Genomic DNA, 20,915 nt, shown 5'->3' on the forward strand with positions numbered 1-20,915 from the left:
GTGCTGTGTTGGTAGTTCTGAATTGTCCCGGCAGTCAGTCAGAGTGATGGCATAGTGAGAGAGCCCCTTAAAGGTACAATTCACATCACCTGTACACACAATTTTTATTTGTATTTTTTTCCTGCAGAAAATCTTGTTGTGTAGGGCCAGTTTAAAGAGGTTGTTCTATTAAAACAATGTATCCCCTATCCACAGAATAGGGCATAAGTGTCTGATGTGATCGACCAATCAAGTAGGATAGATCATCAGTAAAAAAAAAAAAAGCTCTGAAAACTCTTACATTTTATATTCCAGGCTTTTCAGTGCCATTATTAATCCCTTGATGACTTTACTAATGAAAATAGCTTCTACCAGTATAGGCATTTGCCTTTCTTATTTCCTGAAACAGGTAGACTGTTTCGATAATGCCTTTTTTTTAATTTTATTTATTTTATTTTTTGTTACGTTTAGCTCTAAAGAGGAACCACCTAAGAGACTTGCTAAGATGGGTGCCATGCCCACTCCTTTTAAAGTGTTGAATGCAGCTGAAACACCAAGTCCACTTTCTGTAAGCCCAGTTCCAGGGCCCATCACAGAAGCAGTATACTTAGAAGAAGTTCAAGGTTAGTCCTGATTTGCTACATTGTCATTTTCAAAAGGATCTGACCCACAGAATACACTTTATGTCACAGGTCATTTTTACTGCATAGTAAACGCAGTAAAAAGAAAATAATGAAACAGTAAAAACAATTTCAGAATTGCATTTTTTTTTTCCACTCCGCAAATATATTTTATTGTACAGTTCATGGTAGCATTTTGTTACAGCGGCAATGGCTGAGAGCTGCCACTGTGCTGTTAAACTTACCCTGTTGGCCAGAAGTGCTTCTGTGGCTCAGCTCTGTTCCTTCGTGCAGGCTATGGCCTGCTTGCTGGCTAGGCCTTAACTCTATGCCTGTAGGGCATGATTGGTGATTGTGCACACACTCCCCCAGGCTCTTAAAGGGCCAGGGCACACACATGCATCTTCACTAGCCAATAGCCTGGCTACCCTTGGTACTTAAGGCACCCTCCCCTGTGGGAATGCGTCTGAGCAGTAGGTGTTTTAGCTTGGTAAATTCCTGCTAGGTGTGCTGTATCTTGTCTGCCCGTTTACTGACCTCTGCCCAATTACCGCTATTTGACCCTTGCTATCTGACCTGAGCTGTGCCTGTTACCCGCACTGATCCTACACTGCCTTTCTGACCTAAGTCCTATTATTATATTGCATGTTCTCCTCCATCCTGACCTTGGTCTGTCCCTGACTTCGATTTCACCTGACCCCTCTGTTCCCTGCATCAATGTCTCTGACCCCATGAGACTACTCCAAGAATTAGCACCCTGGTGGCTGTTCTGTAGCAGTACAGATCTCTCTATAGGGGTTAAAGGATGTGAATACTAGGGGACTGCCAGGTTAACGCCCTTAGTTTTAGCCAAAAGTATAACTCATCCTGCAGAATAAACAAGCCTTTCTACAGCTATGCCAATAGAAAAGTATAAAAGTTATAGATCTGGGCGGGGATGAAAATACTAAAACATTTGCAAAGTTTATTTAATTGGTGCTTTGTTGAAATAAAAGAAAATATTCTTTGTGGGGTAACCCCTCTAAGTAGTTTAGATGTCTTTTGTGAGGCTGGTCACTGACTAAGAATTCATGCTTTCTTACTTTACAGATGACAAACCTATAGCACCTACCAATAATTTTTTGCAACCAAGTCCAGAAGATCTAGAGACCTATGGGTAAGTAAGAATAATCTGGGGTTAGGTATAACATATTTTATGATAAAACATTTGTTTGTGATGCAGCAATAGAAGAATGTGTTTTTATGGGGTGCCCACCTCTGTACAGTCCTCATACATGCAGAAGGCCATTATGTACAAATTAAATCATATTTCACAAATATATATGTGTGTGTGTGTGTGTGTATATATATATATATATATATATATATATATATATATATATATATATATATGTGTGTATATATATATATATATATATATATATAATATAATTTTTTATTTTTATTTTTTTACAGAGACTATATAAAGAAATCTACTTTTTATCGTTTACCCTAAACATTTGCAATTTATTTTCTGTTTCTCAGACCCAATACAAAAATGATCCAGTTTCGAAAAGGTGATAGCGTTGGCATGCGTCTTGCTGGGGGCAATGACGTTGGTATATTTGTGGCTGGTGTGCAAGAAGGTAGTGCTGCTGAGCAGGAAGGTCTTCAAGAGGGTGACCAGCTGCTTAAGGTATGAACAGGGATGATTGCTGCATGTAAAGCAAACAAACCGTTCAGTCCCGACCATTTTCCTGTATATTGGCCCATGTAAATCGACCCTAACATTAGAAAGTGGGTGAATAGTGGTGTGGAACATGTGCCCTGCATAGTTAGTGGAAAGATCTGTAATAGGTTTCTTAACCTCTACCCTCTCGCCGGACAACCATATACATCAGCAGCAGGGTATTCACTAATGGCGCCTTTCATACAGCAGACACCTGGGCCTAATGTCTTTGGTGATAACACTTATAGCGTTTAACCCCTCAGATGCAGTGGTCAAATGTGACCTCAGCATCTGAAAGGTGAAAAAAAACAAAAAACGGAAGACTACTAAAGTCCTAGCATCTTCCGCTGGCTGAGAACTGTTTTCTGGGATTTTTATACTGATGACCCGTTAGACCCCCACCAATCAGATACTACTGATCTAACACCCCCCACCCAATCAGCTCTTTTTTGAGAAGGCACATTTGCCTTCGCGCAGCTCACCAAGCACAGCACCATACATTGTATAGCGGCTGTGCTTGGTATCGCATATGAGCCCCATTCACTAGAATGGGGCTGAGCTGCTCCAAGGCCACGTGGCACATGAACATGTTGTCACTTGGCTCTTGTGAGCGTCGGCACCTTTTCCTGAGGATAGGTCATCAGTATAAAAATCTCGGAAGAGTCCTTTTAAGTCGTCCCTTGGCAGTAATAGGCCAGAGCATGTACAAGACTTCTAGGCCTATTACTGGTATATTACAATGCAGGCCTGTGGGTGGCAGAACTGCATTGGAATATACAACATTTTGTGTTCACTAATGGATAGAAATCTATTAGGGAAAATAAATGGCAATCTAATGATTGCATGTTTTTAAGTCCTCTTCGGGGCCTAAAAAAAAAAAAAAGTTTAAAAGAAATCAAAATTCACCCCCTTTTCCCAAAAATTTAAATATAAAAATATTTATCCCATACGGTGTATGGTGTAACAAGAAAAAAAATGATCAAAAAGTAACACATACCCCAAAATGACATATTGTCCCACAAAAAATGAGCCCTCACACAAATCCATCGACGTAACTCTAAAAAAGTCAAGGGGTTAACAATATGGAGATGAAAAGAAAGTTTATATTATTCTAGAGTTCAATATATTTTTTTCAGTATTCAAACACAAGAAAAACCTATATACTGTAAATGTGTTATCACTGTGATCTTACTAGCCTCATCATATGCAGTATTAAATGGTGCTGTTACAAAGTATAACTTAGGCCTCATGCACGCGGCCGTGGCCGTATTGCGGCCTGCAAACAATAAGTCCGCAATATGCGTGCATCGACCATGTGCTCCCCGCATCACGGATGCGGACCCATTCACTTGAATGGGTCCGGAGCTGCGGTTCGGAACGGATGCACGGAACCCCACTGATGCACTACAGAGTGCTTCCGTGGTGTTTGTCTGTTCCTCCACACCGCAAAGAAATAGAACATGTTCTATTTTTTTACGGTGCAGACGGATCACGGACCCATTCAAATTGAATGGGTCTCGACCCGTCTTGGCCGCCGCATGGCTGTTGCCCATGCATTGGGGACCAAAAATTGCTGTCCACAGTACACTGAACGGCCGCACAACGGCCGTGTGCATGAGGTCTTATCCTGCAGAAAAAAAGCCCTCATATGGCTAAGTGAACGGAAAAATAAAAAAGTTATGGTAATGAAGTGGTTAAACATACCTGGAAATGACATTGTAGGGTGAAAGAGGGCAGTCTGGATGGACCTCTTGGTTACAATTTTTGACATTACTGTTCTTTCTTTCCTAACTGTTAGGTGAACTTACAAGATTTCCGTTGCATTGTTCGAGAAGATGCTGTCCTTTATTTGTTGGAAATCCCAAAAGGTGAAGAGGTGACCATTTTAATCCAGAGTAAATATGATGGTAAGTTTATTGTCAAATAGAATTATTAAAGCCTGCTGTAAAAAAGGCAACATGTGGTGGCAGTGGCACACATTGGGGGTCATTCATAAACACAGGCATTTCTGGTCTTGATATCCACCTGTACCACGGGAGGATGTGCTTAATTTAAAACGAGGCGCATGCCCTGTCACAAATTATGCACATCCTCTGGCAGTCCGTGTGCCTAGATTTCAGTACCTAAGTCAGGGTGATGGCCACACCCATTCCCCACCCACCATGCCCCCTTTTTGGAAAGTGGTGAGGAATGCATATAAAGTCCACTTGCACCTAAATTTAGGTTTGCTATTATTGTCTATTGTAGTGGTGGCAAACCTATGGCACCTGGGCACCTGCACCCTGGTGTACCAATCTGCCTCTGTACTTTTCCTGCCATTCATCAGCGCAGAGCGCACTATGAATGGCACAGGCAGAGCATTGAATGCAGCCAGCGGCTATTATAGCTAAGTGATAAAGTACATGGAAGATATACTATACTTGTATTCAGGGTAAATTGCTGTGTTGGCACTTTGGGTTTGCAGTTTGGGCACACGGCTTGTAAACAGTTCACCATCACTGGTCTATTGCATCATATAAATCCCATGTGGCCACCATAAGACTCTACGCACATGGCTCTATTGTGTATATGATGCCTTAATCTGTTTTATCATGGGCAATTATACATTTAGTATAGTGATATATTGATGGTCTTATATTAATACATTTTTAATTCTCTAACATTTTTCGTAACTACAATTAAGTTTCTCTATTAGCATTTAAAGGGCATGCAACCAATTTTAATGTATAATTATTTTTTTAGTATACAAAAATATACTTGCTTGTGGTCGAGGGGATTCATTCTTCATAAGAACTCATTTTGAATATGAAAAAGAAGGTCCACAGTTCCTAGGATTCACAAGAGGCGAGATTTTTAGGGTGGTTGATACCCTATACGATGGAAAACTGGGCAGCTGGCTGTCTGTTAGGATTGCCAATGAGTTGGAGAAAGGCCTTATTCCTAGTAAAAGCAGGTATTTCCAATTTCTTAACCTATGTATATCTTTATTAGATATTAATGTGACCACATCGTTGATTCCCTTTTTAACCTGATCCTTCACGGTTTGCTGCTTTTGGTTAGAGCTAATGCTTGTCATTGGCAGTAGTGACTATGTGCCTTCTCATGGTGAGCACTGTGCAGCTGTGTTTCATCAGGGATTGAGGGGAAGTTGAATGAGTACATGTTGTTCAGCATCCTAGCAAGGGTGCACAGCAGATACCCTGGGTAGGGGAGTTAAACCACCTGCTTGCTTTCTTTTTTAGGTTATTAGAGGATTACCCTAGACCACCAGAGAATAGCAAAATGAACTGCTTTGTTACTTTAGACCACAAAAAATATATTAAAAGGATTGTCCAGTTTACAGTGCTATAAAATGACAAAAATAACACTCCTCCCCTTTTCAACCACTTGTGCCGATATTTCCCTGGTCCCCTGCTAGCCTATATATTGGCTTCCAGCATGTTGACACATGCCCGCTGCAGCCAATCATTGACTGTCATATGTCTGCACCGCTATGGTCACTGATGCAACGGTCACATGTGTCCACACTGAATCGATGAAACCAGGTGAATAAAGACTGGCAGGGAACCTAAGAATTGTCAGCACGGGAGTGAAGGGATTGGTAAGGCATTGCTTATTTTGTTTACTTAAATGCAGACCCATTCATTTTAATGGGGCCACAAAAGACGCGGACAGCATCCCAGCTAGTCCTATAAATCCTTGATTGCTGATAAATCTGGCGACGGGAAAGGCCAAGGAAGTGTTGCAGTCTGTCGGAGACATTCCTGGGAAACCCTTACAGTGTGTGGGGGAGCATTTTCCTGCTAAAAAGTACCAGTTGGAATGTGACACATGGCTGCAGGATGTTCTGCACCTATCGCTGAGCTGTTAGTGTCCCTTTATATAACTAGTAGGGCTGAGCAACTGTCGTATGCAATGGCTCTGCAGATCGTCACACCAGCATTTGTGGCAGTGTGTCACTCCACCGCAAAGGCATGAAAAAGCACACACCACGTGTACTGACTGTTGTAGGATCCCAAACAGAACCTGGGTTCCTCACTAAAGATGATATGGTTCAAGGGGGCAAAATGCTACTGCATGATAGAGGCATGTCTAGCAGTCAATGATCTCTCATCAAAGGGCACACTGCCCAAAAGTAACCTCTGAGAGCATTTTTATAGGGTAGCGTGGGAAGCACGTTTACACAGTCTTATGGCAAAACCCAATGTCTAATCGGATCACACCTGTAATCATTACAGATTTGCTTGCATGTACAGTTTTGCTGCCATCGGACATTTCGATCTGGGTGTGTTATTTTTTTGTCGTTGAGTGTATAAAGACACTTGTGATACATTATCTCTGTTATAATATGGATACTGGGATTGGATTACATAAGTACTGTGTGGCAGATTGCCCACTAATTATGCCTTCTGTTTCCAATATTTTCATTGCTATTTGTCCAGGGCTTAAAGAAAATATGTCATCCGAAAATGATCTGCTGTTTAAATCACGTCTTTTATGTTTAAATAATTTTTGATGATGTGATTTTTAATTTTCAATGTCTTTTTTTATATTTAAACTAAAACCAAAAATCCAGCAGTTTTTGCACTGTCTAATAATTGGTGCCTCTTCTTGGTTTGTACAGATCACTTTACTGCAGTTAACTCATTTTAATCCTGCCTGTGATGATACCACCTCTGTATATAGATAAGACAGGATCCACCATTCACAATATGTGATTGTCAAATCTTATCTATTCTTTCCTTGTACAATGACCTCTGCACAGTGTGCAGAACTTGCCTAGAAAACTCTCCTATAAAAGTCAGTGAGCTCCCCTCCTGACCATTGCCGTAAAGCAAATATCTTAATGCTTTCTAATTGCTGTTAAGCACAGCTATGGCAGCCCCCATAATCATGTTCAGGAATTGAAATTAAAAAAATCTGCAATAAAAAAAGATATGTGCTACTATCAGATTTTTTAAATGGCAGATCAAATTTTTGGTGACACATTTCCTTTCAATATAGAGATTTTTCAAGTCATTCAAAGCAACTTGGGCTCCAGGGATGTCTGGGTGTGATTTATAAGGCTGCCAGTTCACAGCAGTTTCCTCAGATTTGTTTTCTTGAATGTTCTTTGACCTGAAGCTATTGAAGCAAATATAGACGTTTTTGTTTAGTACTATGAGTAAAAGGATTTGAATTTTAACCATGTTCTCCTATGTGCTTTAAGGGGAACCTGTCACCTCTCCTGACATGTCTGTGTCGGCAACTACGTGCATTCCCCATGTAGTAGTCATTTTTATATAACTTTTCTGTATGTTGTACCATTTCTTTATTATTCCTGCTAGAAGATTTGGGTGAATTACTAGCCATTTTTTCAGTGAAGGTACAGATGGGTGTGACCAGTTGGGGTTGTGAGTTACAACCCCAACTGGTCACACCCATCTGTACCTTCACTGAAAACTTGTGACCCTAAAGAGTCTGACACTAGCAACACTGATATAATTCTAGACTGTGCAGGGACACACCCTGAACTGGTAACACCCATCTGGACCTTCATTGCAAACTGCTAGTAATTAATCCATCTCTTCCACCAGGAATGATAGAGGAATGGCTCTTGGTAGACTCATAAGAATACATACTCTGGTATTGTTATTACAAGGGGGTGCAAGTAGTTAACACAGATGTGTATTGGGGGGGGGGGGGGTTACAAGTCAAAATCGCTACTAAAGAAGTGTAGTTAGTACAGATATTGAGTAGATAGTTCTGCTTATGAATTTGACCTGTTCTTGTAATGACGCCAAGCCTGGATAGTGTTGAGAGAAGTTTGTAAATGCTTGAGGAATAAAGAAACCCCAGGGAATGTGGAAACAAGGTGTTCAACCCCTACTTCATACTTGTCAGATGTTGCATGCAGATCTCTGGTGTGGGGTAGTATGATTCCTTTCTGAGATTAGCTGTTAATGTTTCAGAGCCGATCAGCTGGCCAGTGTGCAGAATTCACAGAAAACAGGGGGAGCCGGAGACCGGGCAGATTTCTGGAAGAACCGAGCCCAAAGAGCTGGAGCAAAGAAGAATGCTAAGAAGGGTCGTGATGACCCAACTTCAATCTCGTGGATCAGCACCAGATTCCCGTCCTATGAGAGGGTTATGCTGAGGGAAGGTAATTGCCATTTTCGATATTTCTTTATCCTTCAAGCTCACATGTCATTGTGTCAGACCACTTTGAAGTATATTTTGTGATGTGTATAATAAAATTTACTAAATAATACCCTTGCTATTTATTCTATACTCAATTTGAGTTGCTAAGCAGTAATTTGTGTGTATTTTACAACAAGCCTCATGCTCTTGATCATATGTGTTATGGGGTCCACAAACAGCGGATCCGCAAAATACTGAAACCGGTCATCTGCATGCCTCATTTTCGCAGGACCAATAGTAGAAACGTACGGTATGTGTGTGTGTATGCGTATGTGTGTATATGTGTATATGTATATAAATATTATATATGTACAGTACAGACCAAAGGTTTGGACACACCTTCTCTCATTCAAAGAGTTTTCTTTATTTTCATGACTATGAAAATTGTAGATTCACACTGAAGGCATCAAAACTATGAATTAACACATGTGGAATTATATACATAACAAAAAAGTGGGAAACAACTGAAAATATGTCATATTCTAGGTTCTTCAAAGTAGCCACCTTTTGCTTTGATTACTTCTTTGCACACTCTTGGCATTCTCTTGATGAGCTTCAAGAGGTAGTCACCTGAAATGGTTTTCACTTCACAGGTGTGCCCTGTCAGGTTTAATAAGTGGGATTTCTTGCCTTATAAATGGGGTTGGGACCATCAGTTGCGTTGTGGAGAAGTCAGGTGGATACACAGCTGATAGTCCTACTGAATAGACTGTTAGAATTTGTATTATGGCAAGAAAAAAGCAGCTAAATAAAGAAAAACGAGTGGCCATCATTACTTTAAGAAATGAAGGTCAGTCAGTCCGAAAAATTGGAAAAACTTTGAAAGTGTCCCCAAGTGCAGTCACAAAAACAATCAAGCGCTACAAAGAAACTGGCTCGCATGCCCCAGGAAAGGAAGACCAGGAGTCACCTCTGCTGTGGAGGATAAGTTCATCCGAGTCACCAGCCTCAGAAATCGCAGGTTAACAGCAGCTCAGATTAGAGACCAGGTCAATGCCACACAGAGTTCTAGCAGCAGACCCAACTCTAGAACAACTGTTAAGAGGAGACTGTGTGAATCAGGCCTTCATGGTAGAATATCTGCTAGAAAACCACTGCTAAGGACAGGCAACAAGCAGAAGAGACTTGTTTGGGCTAAAGAACCCAAGGAATGGACATTAGACCAGTGGAAATCTGCGCTTTGGTCTGATGAGTCCAAATTTGAAATCTTTGGTTCCAACCACCGTGTCTTTGTGCGACGCAGAAAAGGTGAACGGATGGACTCTACATGCCTGGTTCTCACCATGAAGCGTGGAGAAGGAGGTGTGATGGTGTGGGGGTGCTTTGCTGATGACACTGTTGGGGATTTATTCAAAATTGAAGGCATACTGAACCAGCATGGCTACCACAGCATCTTGCAGCGGCATGCTATTCCATCCGGTTTGCGTTTAGTTGGACCATCATTTATTTTTCAACAGGGCAATGACCCCAAACACACCTCCAGGCTGTGTAAGGGCTATTTGACCATGAAGTAGAGTGATGGGGTGCTGCGCCAGATGACCTGGCCTCCACAGTCGCCGGACCTGAACCCAATCGAGATGGTTTGGGGTGAGCTGGACCGCAGAGTGAAGGCAAAAGGGCCAACAAGTGCTAAGCATCTCTGGGAACTACTTCAAGACTGTTGGAAGACCATTTCAGGTGACTACCTCTTGAAGCTCATCAAGAGTGAGCAAAGCAGTAATCAAAGCAAAAGGTGGCTACTTTGAAGAACCTAGAATATGACATATTTTCAGTTGTTTCACACTTTTCTGTTATGTATATAATTCCACATGTGTTAATTCATAGTTTTGATGCCTTCAGTGTGAATCTACAATTTTCATAGTCATGAAAATAAAGAAGACTCTTTGAATGAGAAGGTGTGTCCAAACTTTTAGTCTGTACTGTGTGTATATGTATGTATGTATGTATATATATAAATATATATACCGTATTTTTCGCTTTATAAGACGCACCTGATGATAAGACGCACCTAGGTTTTTGAGGAGGAAAATAAGAAAAAAATATTTTGAACCAAAAGGTGTGCTTTTGGTAGCTTTTGAACTAAAGGTGGTCTGTGGATGATGTACTGTTATGGGGATCTGTGGATGACACTGTTATGGGGATCTGTGGATGACGCACTGTTATGGGGGGATCTGTGGATGACGCACTGTTATGGGGGGATCTGTGGATGACGCACTGTTATGGGGGGATCTGTGGATGACGCACTGTTATGGGGATCTGTGCATGACACTGAGGGGGGATCTGTGCATGACACTGAGGGGGGATCTGTGCATGACACTGAGGGGGGATCTGTGCATGACACTGAGGGGGGATCTGTGCATGACACTGAGGGGGGATCTGTGCATGACACTGAGGGGGGATCTGTGCATGACACTGAGGGGGGATCTGTGCATGACACTGAGGGGGGATCTGTGCATGACACTGAGGGGGGATCTGTGCATGACACTGAGGGGGGATCTGTGCATGACACTGAGGGGGGATCTGTGCATGACACTGAGGGGGGATCTGTGCATGACACTGAGGGGGGATCTGTGCATGACACTGAGGGGGGATCTGTGCATGACACTTATGTCATCCACAGATCCCCCTAAGTGTCATCTACAGATCCCCCATCAGATGCATCAGTGTGGAGGGAGGAGGCGGAGACACTCATGGCAGGGCCCGGTGCAGTGACTCTACTCTAATACACCGGGCCCCGCAACTGTTAAACATTCAATCTGATATATATCTAATAGTATATGCTCTGTACGGCTCTTAATGTAGTACCATAAGTATAGCGCAGACCGGCATCTCCATCGGTCATGCGCCACCTGCCGCAGCTCCCTCCTCATGTGCCGTCTGCTCCAGCTCCCTCTGTCATGCGCCGCCTGCCCCAGCTCCCTCCTCATGCGCCGCCTGCCTGCTTATCTCACTTTATGAATGAACAGGCAGGCGGCGCATGACAGAGGGAGCTGGGGCAGGCGGCGCATGACAGAGGGAGCTGGAGCAGACGGCGCATGAGGAAGGAGGTGCGGCAAGCGGCGCATGACCGAGGGAGATGCCGGTCTGCGCTATACTTACGGTACTACAGTAAGTACCGTACAGAGCATATACTATTAGATATAGATCAGATTGAATGTTTAACAGTTGCGGGGCCCGGTGTATTAGAGTAGAGTCACTGCACCGGGCCCCGCCATGAGTGTCTCCGCCTCCTCCCTCCACACTGTCACTGATACTTCGCTGGCCGCGCTGTGCAGCATAGCGGCCAGCGAAGTATTCGCTTTATAAGACGCACGGCCATTTTCCCCCCACTTTTGGGGGGGAAAAAGTGCGTCTTATAAAGCGAAAAATACGGTATATAATCAGTGCTGCCCATAATTATTCATACCCCTGGCAAATTTTTACTTAAAGTTACTTTTATTCAACCAGCAAGTAATTTTTTGACGGCAAATGACATAGGTGTCTCCCAAAAGATAATAAGACTATGTACAAGAGGCATTATTGTGGAAATAACATTTCTCAGCTTTTATTTACATTTGAGCAAAAAATACAAGATGTTCCGCACTGTGGAAAATCTCAGATGACGTGGTCGGAAGCCAAAAGTGACACCTGTGCTGGCCAGGAGGATAGTTAGACAAGTGAAAAAGAATCCAAGGATCACCACCATGGCCATCCTGGTGCATCTGGGCTCTGCTGATGGCAATGTCTCAAGGCAGACAATCCAACGGACACTGCACAATGCAGACCAAGGAAGACGCCATTTCTCCAGATAAGGCACACAAAAGCTTGCTTGGCCTTTGCAAAAGCTCATCTGGACAAAGAAGACTACTTCTGGTCTTCTGTGTTATGGTCAGATGAAACTAAAATTTAATGGTTTGGTCACAATGATGTTTCCTTCATTTGGCGTAATAAATGAGAAGCCTTCAACCCAAAGAACACCATCCCCACTGTCAAACATGGTGGTGGGAACCTAATGCTTTGGGGGTGTTCTGCAGAGAAACTTGGCCTTGGGCACCAGTGGACCTTTCAGCATGACAATGACCCAAAACACACAGCAAAAGTGGTGAAAATGGTTAGCAGACAACAACATTAACATTAGACTTGAATCCAATTGAGAATCTGTGAAGAGAGCTAAAGATCAGGGTGATGGCAAGAAGACCCTCCAACCTAAGAGGTTTGGAGCTCATTGCTAAAGATGGGCAAAAATACCTGTGGAGACATGCAAAAACCTGGTCTGCAATTATAGGAAGCGTTTGATTGCTGTAATAGCCAATAAAGGCTTTTCTATTGATTATTGTAGAAGATAAAAGAGAAAAATTTTGGAGTGGATGTATGGAAGAGGGAAATGGGACAGGGAAAGGAGAATAGGAGGGATAAAGCGCCAGAGGAGAACTCTGAATTGGTGTCAGATTATCAGCTTGTAATAGATTGGCCACAGTATGAGGCAGCTACCCACTTAAAAAGAAACACAGCACAGGAACACTGATAGTGTACCATATGCAGAAGAACATATAACAGTATAGTGGGGCGCCAGTTACATGTGACAGGTATTACAAGAATGGCAGTAAAGAGATATATGTGTATAGTATAATATACGGGTTATCTGCAACCGCTCAATTGATATTATGTCAAGGTGGTATAGAAAGGTTTTGCTACAATAATGGTGGTATAATAATAAAAAATAAGTTAAGTCAAGGGACTTACTTCACCAGGGAGGAGGATGGACAGGATAAACTTAAGACACCTGTCCTCCTTACCTCCCTCGCCAAGGTCGCCTGTAAGATGGATATACACCCCGTCCTCGTGATGGAAGAAAATTCGAGGGCTTCAACCAAGGATGCTTATTTTATTTCAAGAAAGCTCGACGCGTTTCGGGGATTACAACTAAGTCCCCTTTATCAAGAGCACAAATAAAAGCATAACATAACACTGAAAGGACTCGCAGTTAAATAGGGAGGATGCATATCATTCGTTTGGTTGGTTCCATGTGGCGTCTCATTGTGGGCAGTAACTTCCTGGTCACATGACCTCCAGGGCCGGAACAGGAAGTGAGTTGGTGGGGCAATCTAACTGGAATTTATTGTATTGCAGGGATTTAGTGGCTATGTTTTTAATATTTAATAGTGGCATAACGTTTTGCCATAGAAAACTGTATTGCAGCCAGAGGTCTGCGCCCTCTGATTGCATTGCTCTAGCCCCAGTATCGCTGTGCGTTCCACTGTGGAACGCAACAACAGCTTGCCTGCTGGGAGCGTCCCACAGCGAGTCCTCTTCCTTCCGGCTGCCACCCGATGCGCTCCAAGCTGGAACGCACCGCTCAGGCTCACTGTCGGGGGGAGTGGCCACGATCCTTTGAACGTAGGATGCGTTCCAGCCTGGAGCGCACAACATTGGCCTCCTGCAAAGGGGAGTGGTTATACTTTAATTTAATGATGCGCTCCAAGCGCATCACTTAGATCTTACACCTGAATCTTGCATATTAAGACATAAAGGGGCAGGTGATTGAAATCATATATATTTTTTTTTAATCAATATTTATATTCATATTTATTATTATTTTATTGTATTCTATTTTCTATAGAAGCTTGGGGTATGCTATTCAAATATGCCTCAAGGCAACTTATCAACTGATAGTATATACATTTTTTGTTGTGATTGTTATGGGACCAGGCATATCATTCAAAGTCTCTTGACTGATAAAAAAAACCCTCTTGTATAATTTCAATCACCTGCCCCTTTATGTCTTAATATGCAAGATTCAGGTGTAAGATCTAAGTGATGCGCTTGGAGCGCATCATTAAATTAAAGTATAACCACTCCCCTTTGCAGGAGGCCGATGTTGTGCGCTCCAGGCTGGAACGCATCCTACGTTCAAAGGATCGTGGCCACTCCCCCCGACAGTGAGCCTGAGCGGTGCGTTCCAGCTTGGAGCGCATCGGGTGGCAGCCGGAAGGAAGAGGACTCGCTGTGGGACGCTCCCAGCAGGCAAGCTGTTGTTGCGTTCCACAGTGGAACGCACAGCGATACTGGGGCTAGAGCAATGCAATCAGAGGGCGCAGACCTCTGGCTGCAATACAGTTTTCTATGGCAAAACGTTATGCCACTATTAAATATTAAAAACATAGCCACTAAATCCCTGCAATACAATAAATTCCAGTTAGATTGCCCCACCAACTCACTTCCTGTTCCGGCCCTGGAGGTCATGTGACCAGGAAGTTACTGCCCACAATGAGAAGCCACATGGAACCAACCAAACGAATGATATGCATCCTCCCTATTTAACTGTGAGTCCTTTCAGTGTTATGTTATGCTTTTATTTGTGCTCTTGATAAAGGGGACTTAGTTGTAATCCCCGAAACGCGTCGAGCTTTCTTGAAATAAAATAAGCATCCTTGGTTGAAGCCCTCGAATTTTCTTCCATCACGAGGACGGGGTGTATATCCATCATACTGCTATTGATTATTGAGAAGGGTATGAATAATTTTGGACTGGACACTTTTTGCTCAAATGTAAATAAAAGCTGAGAAATGTTTTTTTTTTTCCACAATAATGCCTCTTGTACATCGTCTTATTATCTTTTGGGAGACACCTATGTCATTTCCCGTCAAAAAATTATACTTGCTGATTGAATAAAAGTAACTTTAAGTAAAAATTTGCCTGGGGTATGAATAATTATGGGCAGCACTGTAACTCCGATATTGTGAATGGGACCACGGTCTCTGCACCAGACCTACAGGGATGCTAGACGGCCGGTACAAATCCCCAACCAACCCCGCAGGAATGCCAGGAGGGGAAGGTAAGCGATCCCTCCTCTCCACAGCAGACCCACAACCAGGTCCTGGGGGTAGGATTCCCTGACCACATCCCAGCGGAAAATGTCCCAGGGACAAAAGGTAGTCGACCTCTCTCCCCCTAGCGGCAGAGGGTGTTCCAGGGAGAAGAGGTAGCCGACCTCCCTTCCCAGCGGCAGTGGCATCACTCTCCTGCAGCAGAGTCCAGCGGACCAGTTGGAAGAGGTTTTGGATTTATCTTGTCCGACTAACACCGCTCCAGACCAGTTAGGGGTCTGGTACCTGGTTACTCTACTGTTGGGAGGGGAGAAATGTGACGGACTGAACAGTCACTGGGGCTGCTGGAGAAGCCTGAGGGCTAGCCTCCTTCCTAGCTACTACAGACCTAGAATTTTGGAGATCCCCCTTGTTTGGTTGAACCAGGTGTCCGGGGCACATGGACGGCAGTTGCAGTGGAGCCTGTCCCTACAGCCGTTCATTTTCACAATCTAATACCGGCCTGGGAAAAACAATGCAAATGCTGATTGACTATCTCACCAAACAGAACTGGAAGGGTGACTAACAAGGACATCCCCAGGTGGACCCGGGTCTGCCATCCTTTAACTTGAGGGAGTTATGTGACGACATGGTCATCAGTTAGAGTTAAATGTGTATTGGTGTTGAATATGTGTAATTATGTTATACTTTGTAACTTGTTATCAAGACTGTCAGCACCCCCCTCCCCCCTTCATTATTTCCCATTGTACTCTGAAAGAGCCCAGGACAATGAGATTTTTGCCAGGCTCCTGCTAGGGCTGTATGGAGCTATTTTTGCAGGTGGACCGGTGTGGTACAGACAGATTGTCTGGGGAGCGGAAGGGGAATATGATGGGATTACAGTTTCATCTGATCACTTTAGTTATATAAGTTTGTGCAGTTGCTCAATAAAGCAGACTCTTTTCACCTACACAGAGTCTCAACCAGTGACTGGGGAAAACTGGGAGCTACAGGTCAGCGGTTTGCAATATCTCCTGAGTAAGGAAGAATACAGAGGTGGACATACTCTTCCTGAGTACTGGGGGTCCATCACAAAGACAACCCCTTTAAGATGTCACATTTACTGAAATCAAAAGCTATTTCAATCATAAACATCTTAACAGGCCAAGTTACACGTTAACATAGGGCTCCTTCTTTGATATTACCTTCACAATTCTTGCATCCGTGGTGCATTGTCACGCATGAAGATGAATTTGCTACGGAAGGCACGGTTCATTAGTATAAAAGTATCGAAAAACCCCTTTAAACATAAAAACTTGATTGCAACAATGGGTAATTTTCTAATGACACATTCCTTTTTAAATGTGAATTTTCTGTCACCTTACTAATAATGTTGTCTTTTTGTCACAGCCGGCTTTAAAAGACCTGTTGTGGTGTTTGGCCCGATTGCAGATGTAGCCATGGAAAAATTGGCAGCAGATATGCCAGATCTATTTCAAATTGCCAGTAAGTGATATTTTCAGGGATCTATTGGTGTACACGTTGCCAATATTTAGAAGATTGTTGACAATCTTATTTTACTCTTGCAGAGACGGAACCTAAAGATGCTGGCTCTGAGAAATCAAATGGGATAGTGCGATTAAATACAGTTCGACAGATCATTGAACATGTGTGTATGCAAGCAAAGTTGTAACTGCATTACTTCATATTGCATAGGTTGAAAATGTATTTTCTGGACCAATTATACAAATTTAATTGTTTAATTATAACCCTTAATGCTGTTTGCTATTAGATAAGCATCTAGCCCTTTTTTTAATGCCATTACCACCTTTTGGGGTACAACATTCCATAGTCCTACTACTCTAACTGTAAAGAACCCTTTCCTGTATTGTCCCCTAGTCATTTGTAAAGTCCTTGGAATGAATAAATGAATCCTTTGCCATTTTTTTATATTAACCACGTTTGTAAATGAAATAAGACATTATTACTTACGGTACTTAATATAGATTTAACTATTTTAAGCTGTAAAAGGTTGTCCAACTACAGCAAATACATTCACCTGTGAATGATAAATTTTAGGTCATTATATATTGATATTTTGGGCTATGTGCACACTTGAAGTGGCTTCAGTTGTTAACACAAGTTAATACGCTCTGCCGAATTCTTTATACAAGGACTGACCCCCACACTGACTTCTGCTTGAGTCTGTTAAGTTCTAATATAATTATACATATGATTCTGACTATCTGTGACCAGTAGTAGTAGTGTATTTAATACCAGTTTAATAGCAGGACATTTTATTATTTTCTTACATTGCCTTTTCTGTTCACTTTGATTAAGGATAAACATGCTCTTATGGATGTTACTCCTAAAGCAGTGGACTTGCTCAACTACACTCAATGGTTCCCTATAGTCGTGTTGTTCAATCCAGACAGCAAGCAAGGAGTAAAGACCATGAGGCAAAGATTGTGCCCAACATCAAACAAAAGTTCTCGGAAGCTATATGAGCAGGCAAATAAGCTGAGGAAGTCCTGCGCTCATCTCATTACAGGTAAGTAGGGCAACAAGTGTATTATTACATTTATCCTAGTTTCCTAACACTACAACATGATGAAAGTGCTTTTAGCTCCATGTTATCATGGCCTTCACAGAATATGTGGAGATCCGGCAGGTAAATTGGCACTGCCATTTTTTGTAATTAAAACCCAGTCGGTGTCCACAATTTTTTACCCAGAGATTTTATGGAATACTGGATGTTTTATCATAAAACCAAAATGTACATGCTACTGAGGCTGCAGGAGAGTGTAAAGGGGTATTTCAACCAAATACATATAAGTCCTATCAGTGTCATATGCCATATATGACTGAATGGATGGGTTTTACCTTTTGGGAACTTCCAGCTGTTGACCCTTGACCATTGTTGTACTCAAAACCGGCATGCAGTTACCAATATAAGTAGCAGAGGCAGGAGACCGAAGAATGCACCCCGTCCATGCTTGTTCATACTGTTATACTTTAATACAAATGAAGAGGGTGCTTGAGGTGGCCCTTTACACGGGCTGAGAATCGCACAGATTATCGCTAACGAGTGTTCATAGTAATGCTCGTTAGTGATGATCAGGAGGTGAACATGTACCACAAATGAACGAGCGAACCGCGATACAAATCTGCTGACAGATGCCCTTTAAAGTTACTCCCAAATTATTTTTAGGTGTGTAGTGTCCTTCATGCAGGAAGATTTTCTTACTTTCTACTGACTGTTTGGTTTTCTACACAGCCACTATTAATTTAAACTCTTCAAATGATGGCTGGTATGGAAGCTTGAAGGATGTAATCAAAGACCAACAGAGAGAAGCAGTCTGGGTGTCAGAAGGAAAGGTATGTATTTTATTTCTTGGCCCAAACATTAAAAGTGTTGTGCTATTATAAACCCTAGGAGATTAATGTCTGATGGGTGGGGAATGACCAATGGAGGTCATGTGTTCCCTAGTTTAATGGGAACAACAGTCATGCATGCATTCTGCCACTCCATTCAATATAGGGTTGCTGGAGATAGGCAACTGTTTTAAGTCAGCCATCTCCAGCAACCCTATAGAGTTGAATGGAGTAGCCACATGCATGCAGAACTGTTGCTCCATTCAAACCAGGAAACACAGGGCCCTGTACTCGTGATCAGCGGACGCTCTAGCAGTTGGACCTTTTGCCGATCAGACACTTATCACCAATTATGTGGATAAGGGCTCATTCAGGCGACCGTATGAATGAGTCCGCATGCATTCCACAACTTTGTGGAACTGCTGCAGAACCATTCATTTCAATCGGGACGCAAAAGACGTGGACAGTCTGCATCCTTTGTTCCATTCCACAGCCCCGCAAAAAATATACAGCATGTCCCATTCTTGATTGCGGACAAGAATAGGCATTTCGATAATGGGCTACCCGTTCTGCAAATTGCGGTCTTCTGAATGCGCCCTAAGGGATAAGTGTTTATAATGGGACAACCTCTGTAAGATCACAAGACACTCAGGGTGTTCTACCAGCAGTCTCAGAAGACAGACTAGATTAAATTTGAGATGTAGCAGACAAATTAGCATTTCAGTTAGGAAGGGCAGATTTTCCAAACTTGGATTATTTCTTCTGTCCCTCCAGGGCATGTGTAGCATAGAGACTTCTCTTAAGTAGGTGCATTAAGACTTGATTAATATTTTTTATTATTATGTTATGGTGAACCATATAGGTGCTCTGCTGTGCAGCACTGCAGTTTGTCTTGTGGGCATTATTGTAATATGGATAAATTGCCATAACTAAATATTACTGTTTAAGCCCTAAGGGTTCTTGTACGTATTAAAAATGTTTACCGTAAACATTAAAAAAAATTCCTTCATTGATGGTAAATATCCCCCTATGTATCGTGAGCATGCTTAATCAGATTGTATTGTTACATATGTAATGTATCCTGCCACTGTTGCAGAGTGGTTATCTGTTTTGGTTCATACGCCCTCATAGTGACCCATTCAACTTCTGGATTCTATATAATTTTGTGAAACTGTAATCTGACTACTTTCTTTCTTTCTTGAAAAATTTGAAACCTGTAGGCAGATGGAGTTGATGAGGATGAAGACCGAATGTCCTATCTGACTGCAATGGGAGCTGACTACTTGAGCTGTGACAGCAGATTGATAAGTGACTTTGAAGACACAGACGGGGAAGGTGGGGCATATACAGACAATGAGCTGGATGAGATTGTGGATGATCCAGTGCCAGTTTCAGCTATTAGCCGGTCATCAGAGCCCGTTCATTTTGAAGAGGTATGTTAAGGGGGTTTTAAGTGTTCATAGCAATGACTTGTGACTGATATGTGTTCTTACAGTGGTCATTAATGGGCTTTATTCTAGGCTGCTACCTCTTTATGGTGACCTAGAATGAGTGCTGCACGGGTGCGCCTGTGCAACAGAGAGCAGAAGTCCGTCTCTCATATGAAAGTTGGATTAGCGGAAGTTCTGATCTGGGCTGCTTAGCCCTTTTAGATGCCATGGTCGCTATTGGCCATGGTGTCTAAGATGTTTAGAGGGAGGGAGCTCACTATGTCAGGCCTCAGCACCACGCAAGTGAGATCACTGGATATTTACATGGCAGCTGGAGGCCTAATAAAGGCCACTTGGTTTACCTGCAGTGTATGCCCTATCAGTCTGCTCCTTTCTGGTGCAGCATGATTTAACTGTCAGCAGGGGCGGACTGGAAACTTAGTGTCCCTGGAAAAAATACTAAAAGTGGCCCAGTTTTGTAGTCTGGTCCAACTTTATGGATGGCAGGGCCAACACAAGTAGGCGGGACCAGCAATACCATATTGTATCACAAAATCCTGCCAGCAGCACAAAATCCATCCCCAAAAATTTCCACTAGCCGGCTGCGAGGGGGACCAGGCGGCCCCCTGGGCATCAGCCCACCGGGAAATTTCCCTGTAAGGTCTGTGGCCAATCCACCCCTCCCTGTCAATATAGTAGTGACAGTTTAATACATTATACTGCATAAACAGTACAGTGCATTAGAAGCAATCAGAAGATTGCCTGTCAAACTAACCTTGTGGGATTAATAAATAGTAAAAAAGAAAAAACATCCGTTACAAAAAATACACCTTGCCTT

At 42.6% G+C, this 20,915-nt stretch overlaps 1 protein-coding gene across 4 annotated transcripts in view; it reads left to right on the forward strand.

Annotated features, from left to right (window-relative positions):
* Window positions 1–20,915, forward strand: part of LOC122922236 (tight junction protein ZO-2-like) — a 130,474-nt gene that overhangs the window by 101,404 nt on the left and 8,155 nt on the right. For all 4 annotated transcript variants that reach the window (XM_044272809.1, XM_044272818.1, XM_044272827.1 and 1 more), the window contains 11 exons: window positions 451–602; window positions 1,689–1,755; window positions 2,124–2,274; window positions 4,106–4,214; window positions 5,050–5,260; window positions 8,259–8,449; window positions 16,683–16,778; window positions 16,862–16,941; window positions 17,613–17,823; window positions 18,550–18,650; window positions 19,868–20,080. In XM_044272809.1, coding sequence (XP_044128744.1) covers window positions 451–602; window positions 1,689–1,755; window positions 2,124–2,274; window positions 4,106–4,214; window positions 5,050–5,260; window positions 8,259–8,449; window positions 16,683–16,778; window positions 16,862–16,941; window positions 17,613–17,823; window positions 18,550–18,650; window positions 19,868–20,080 — 1,582 coding nt within the window. The remainder of the gene's footprint in view (window positions 1–450; window positions 603–1,688; window positions 1,756–2,123; window positions 2,275–4,105; window positions 4,215–5,049; window positions 5,261–8,258; window positions 8,450–16,682; window positions 16,779–16,861; window positions 16,942–17,612; window positions 17,824–18,549; window positions 18,651–19,867; window positions 20,081–20,915) is intronic.

Source organism: Bufo gargarizans, chromosome 1, assembly GCF_014858855.1.
Source record: "Bufo gargarizans isolate SCDJY-AF-19 chromosome 1, ASM1485885v1, whole genome shotgun sequence".
NCBI lineage: Eukaryota > Metazoa > Chordata > Amphibia > Anura > Bufonidae > Bufo > Bufo gargarizans.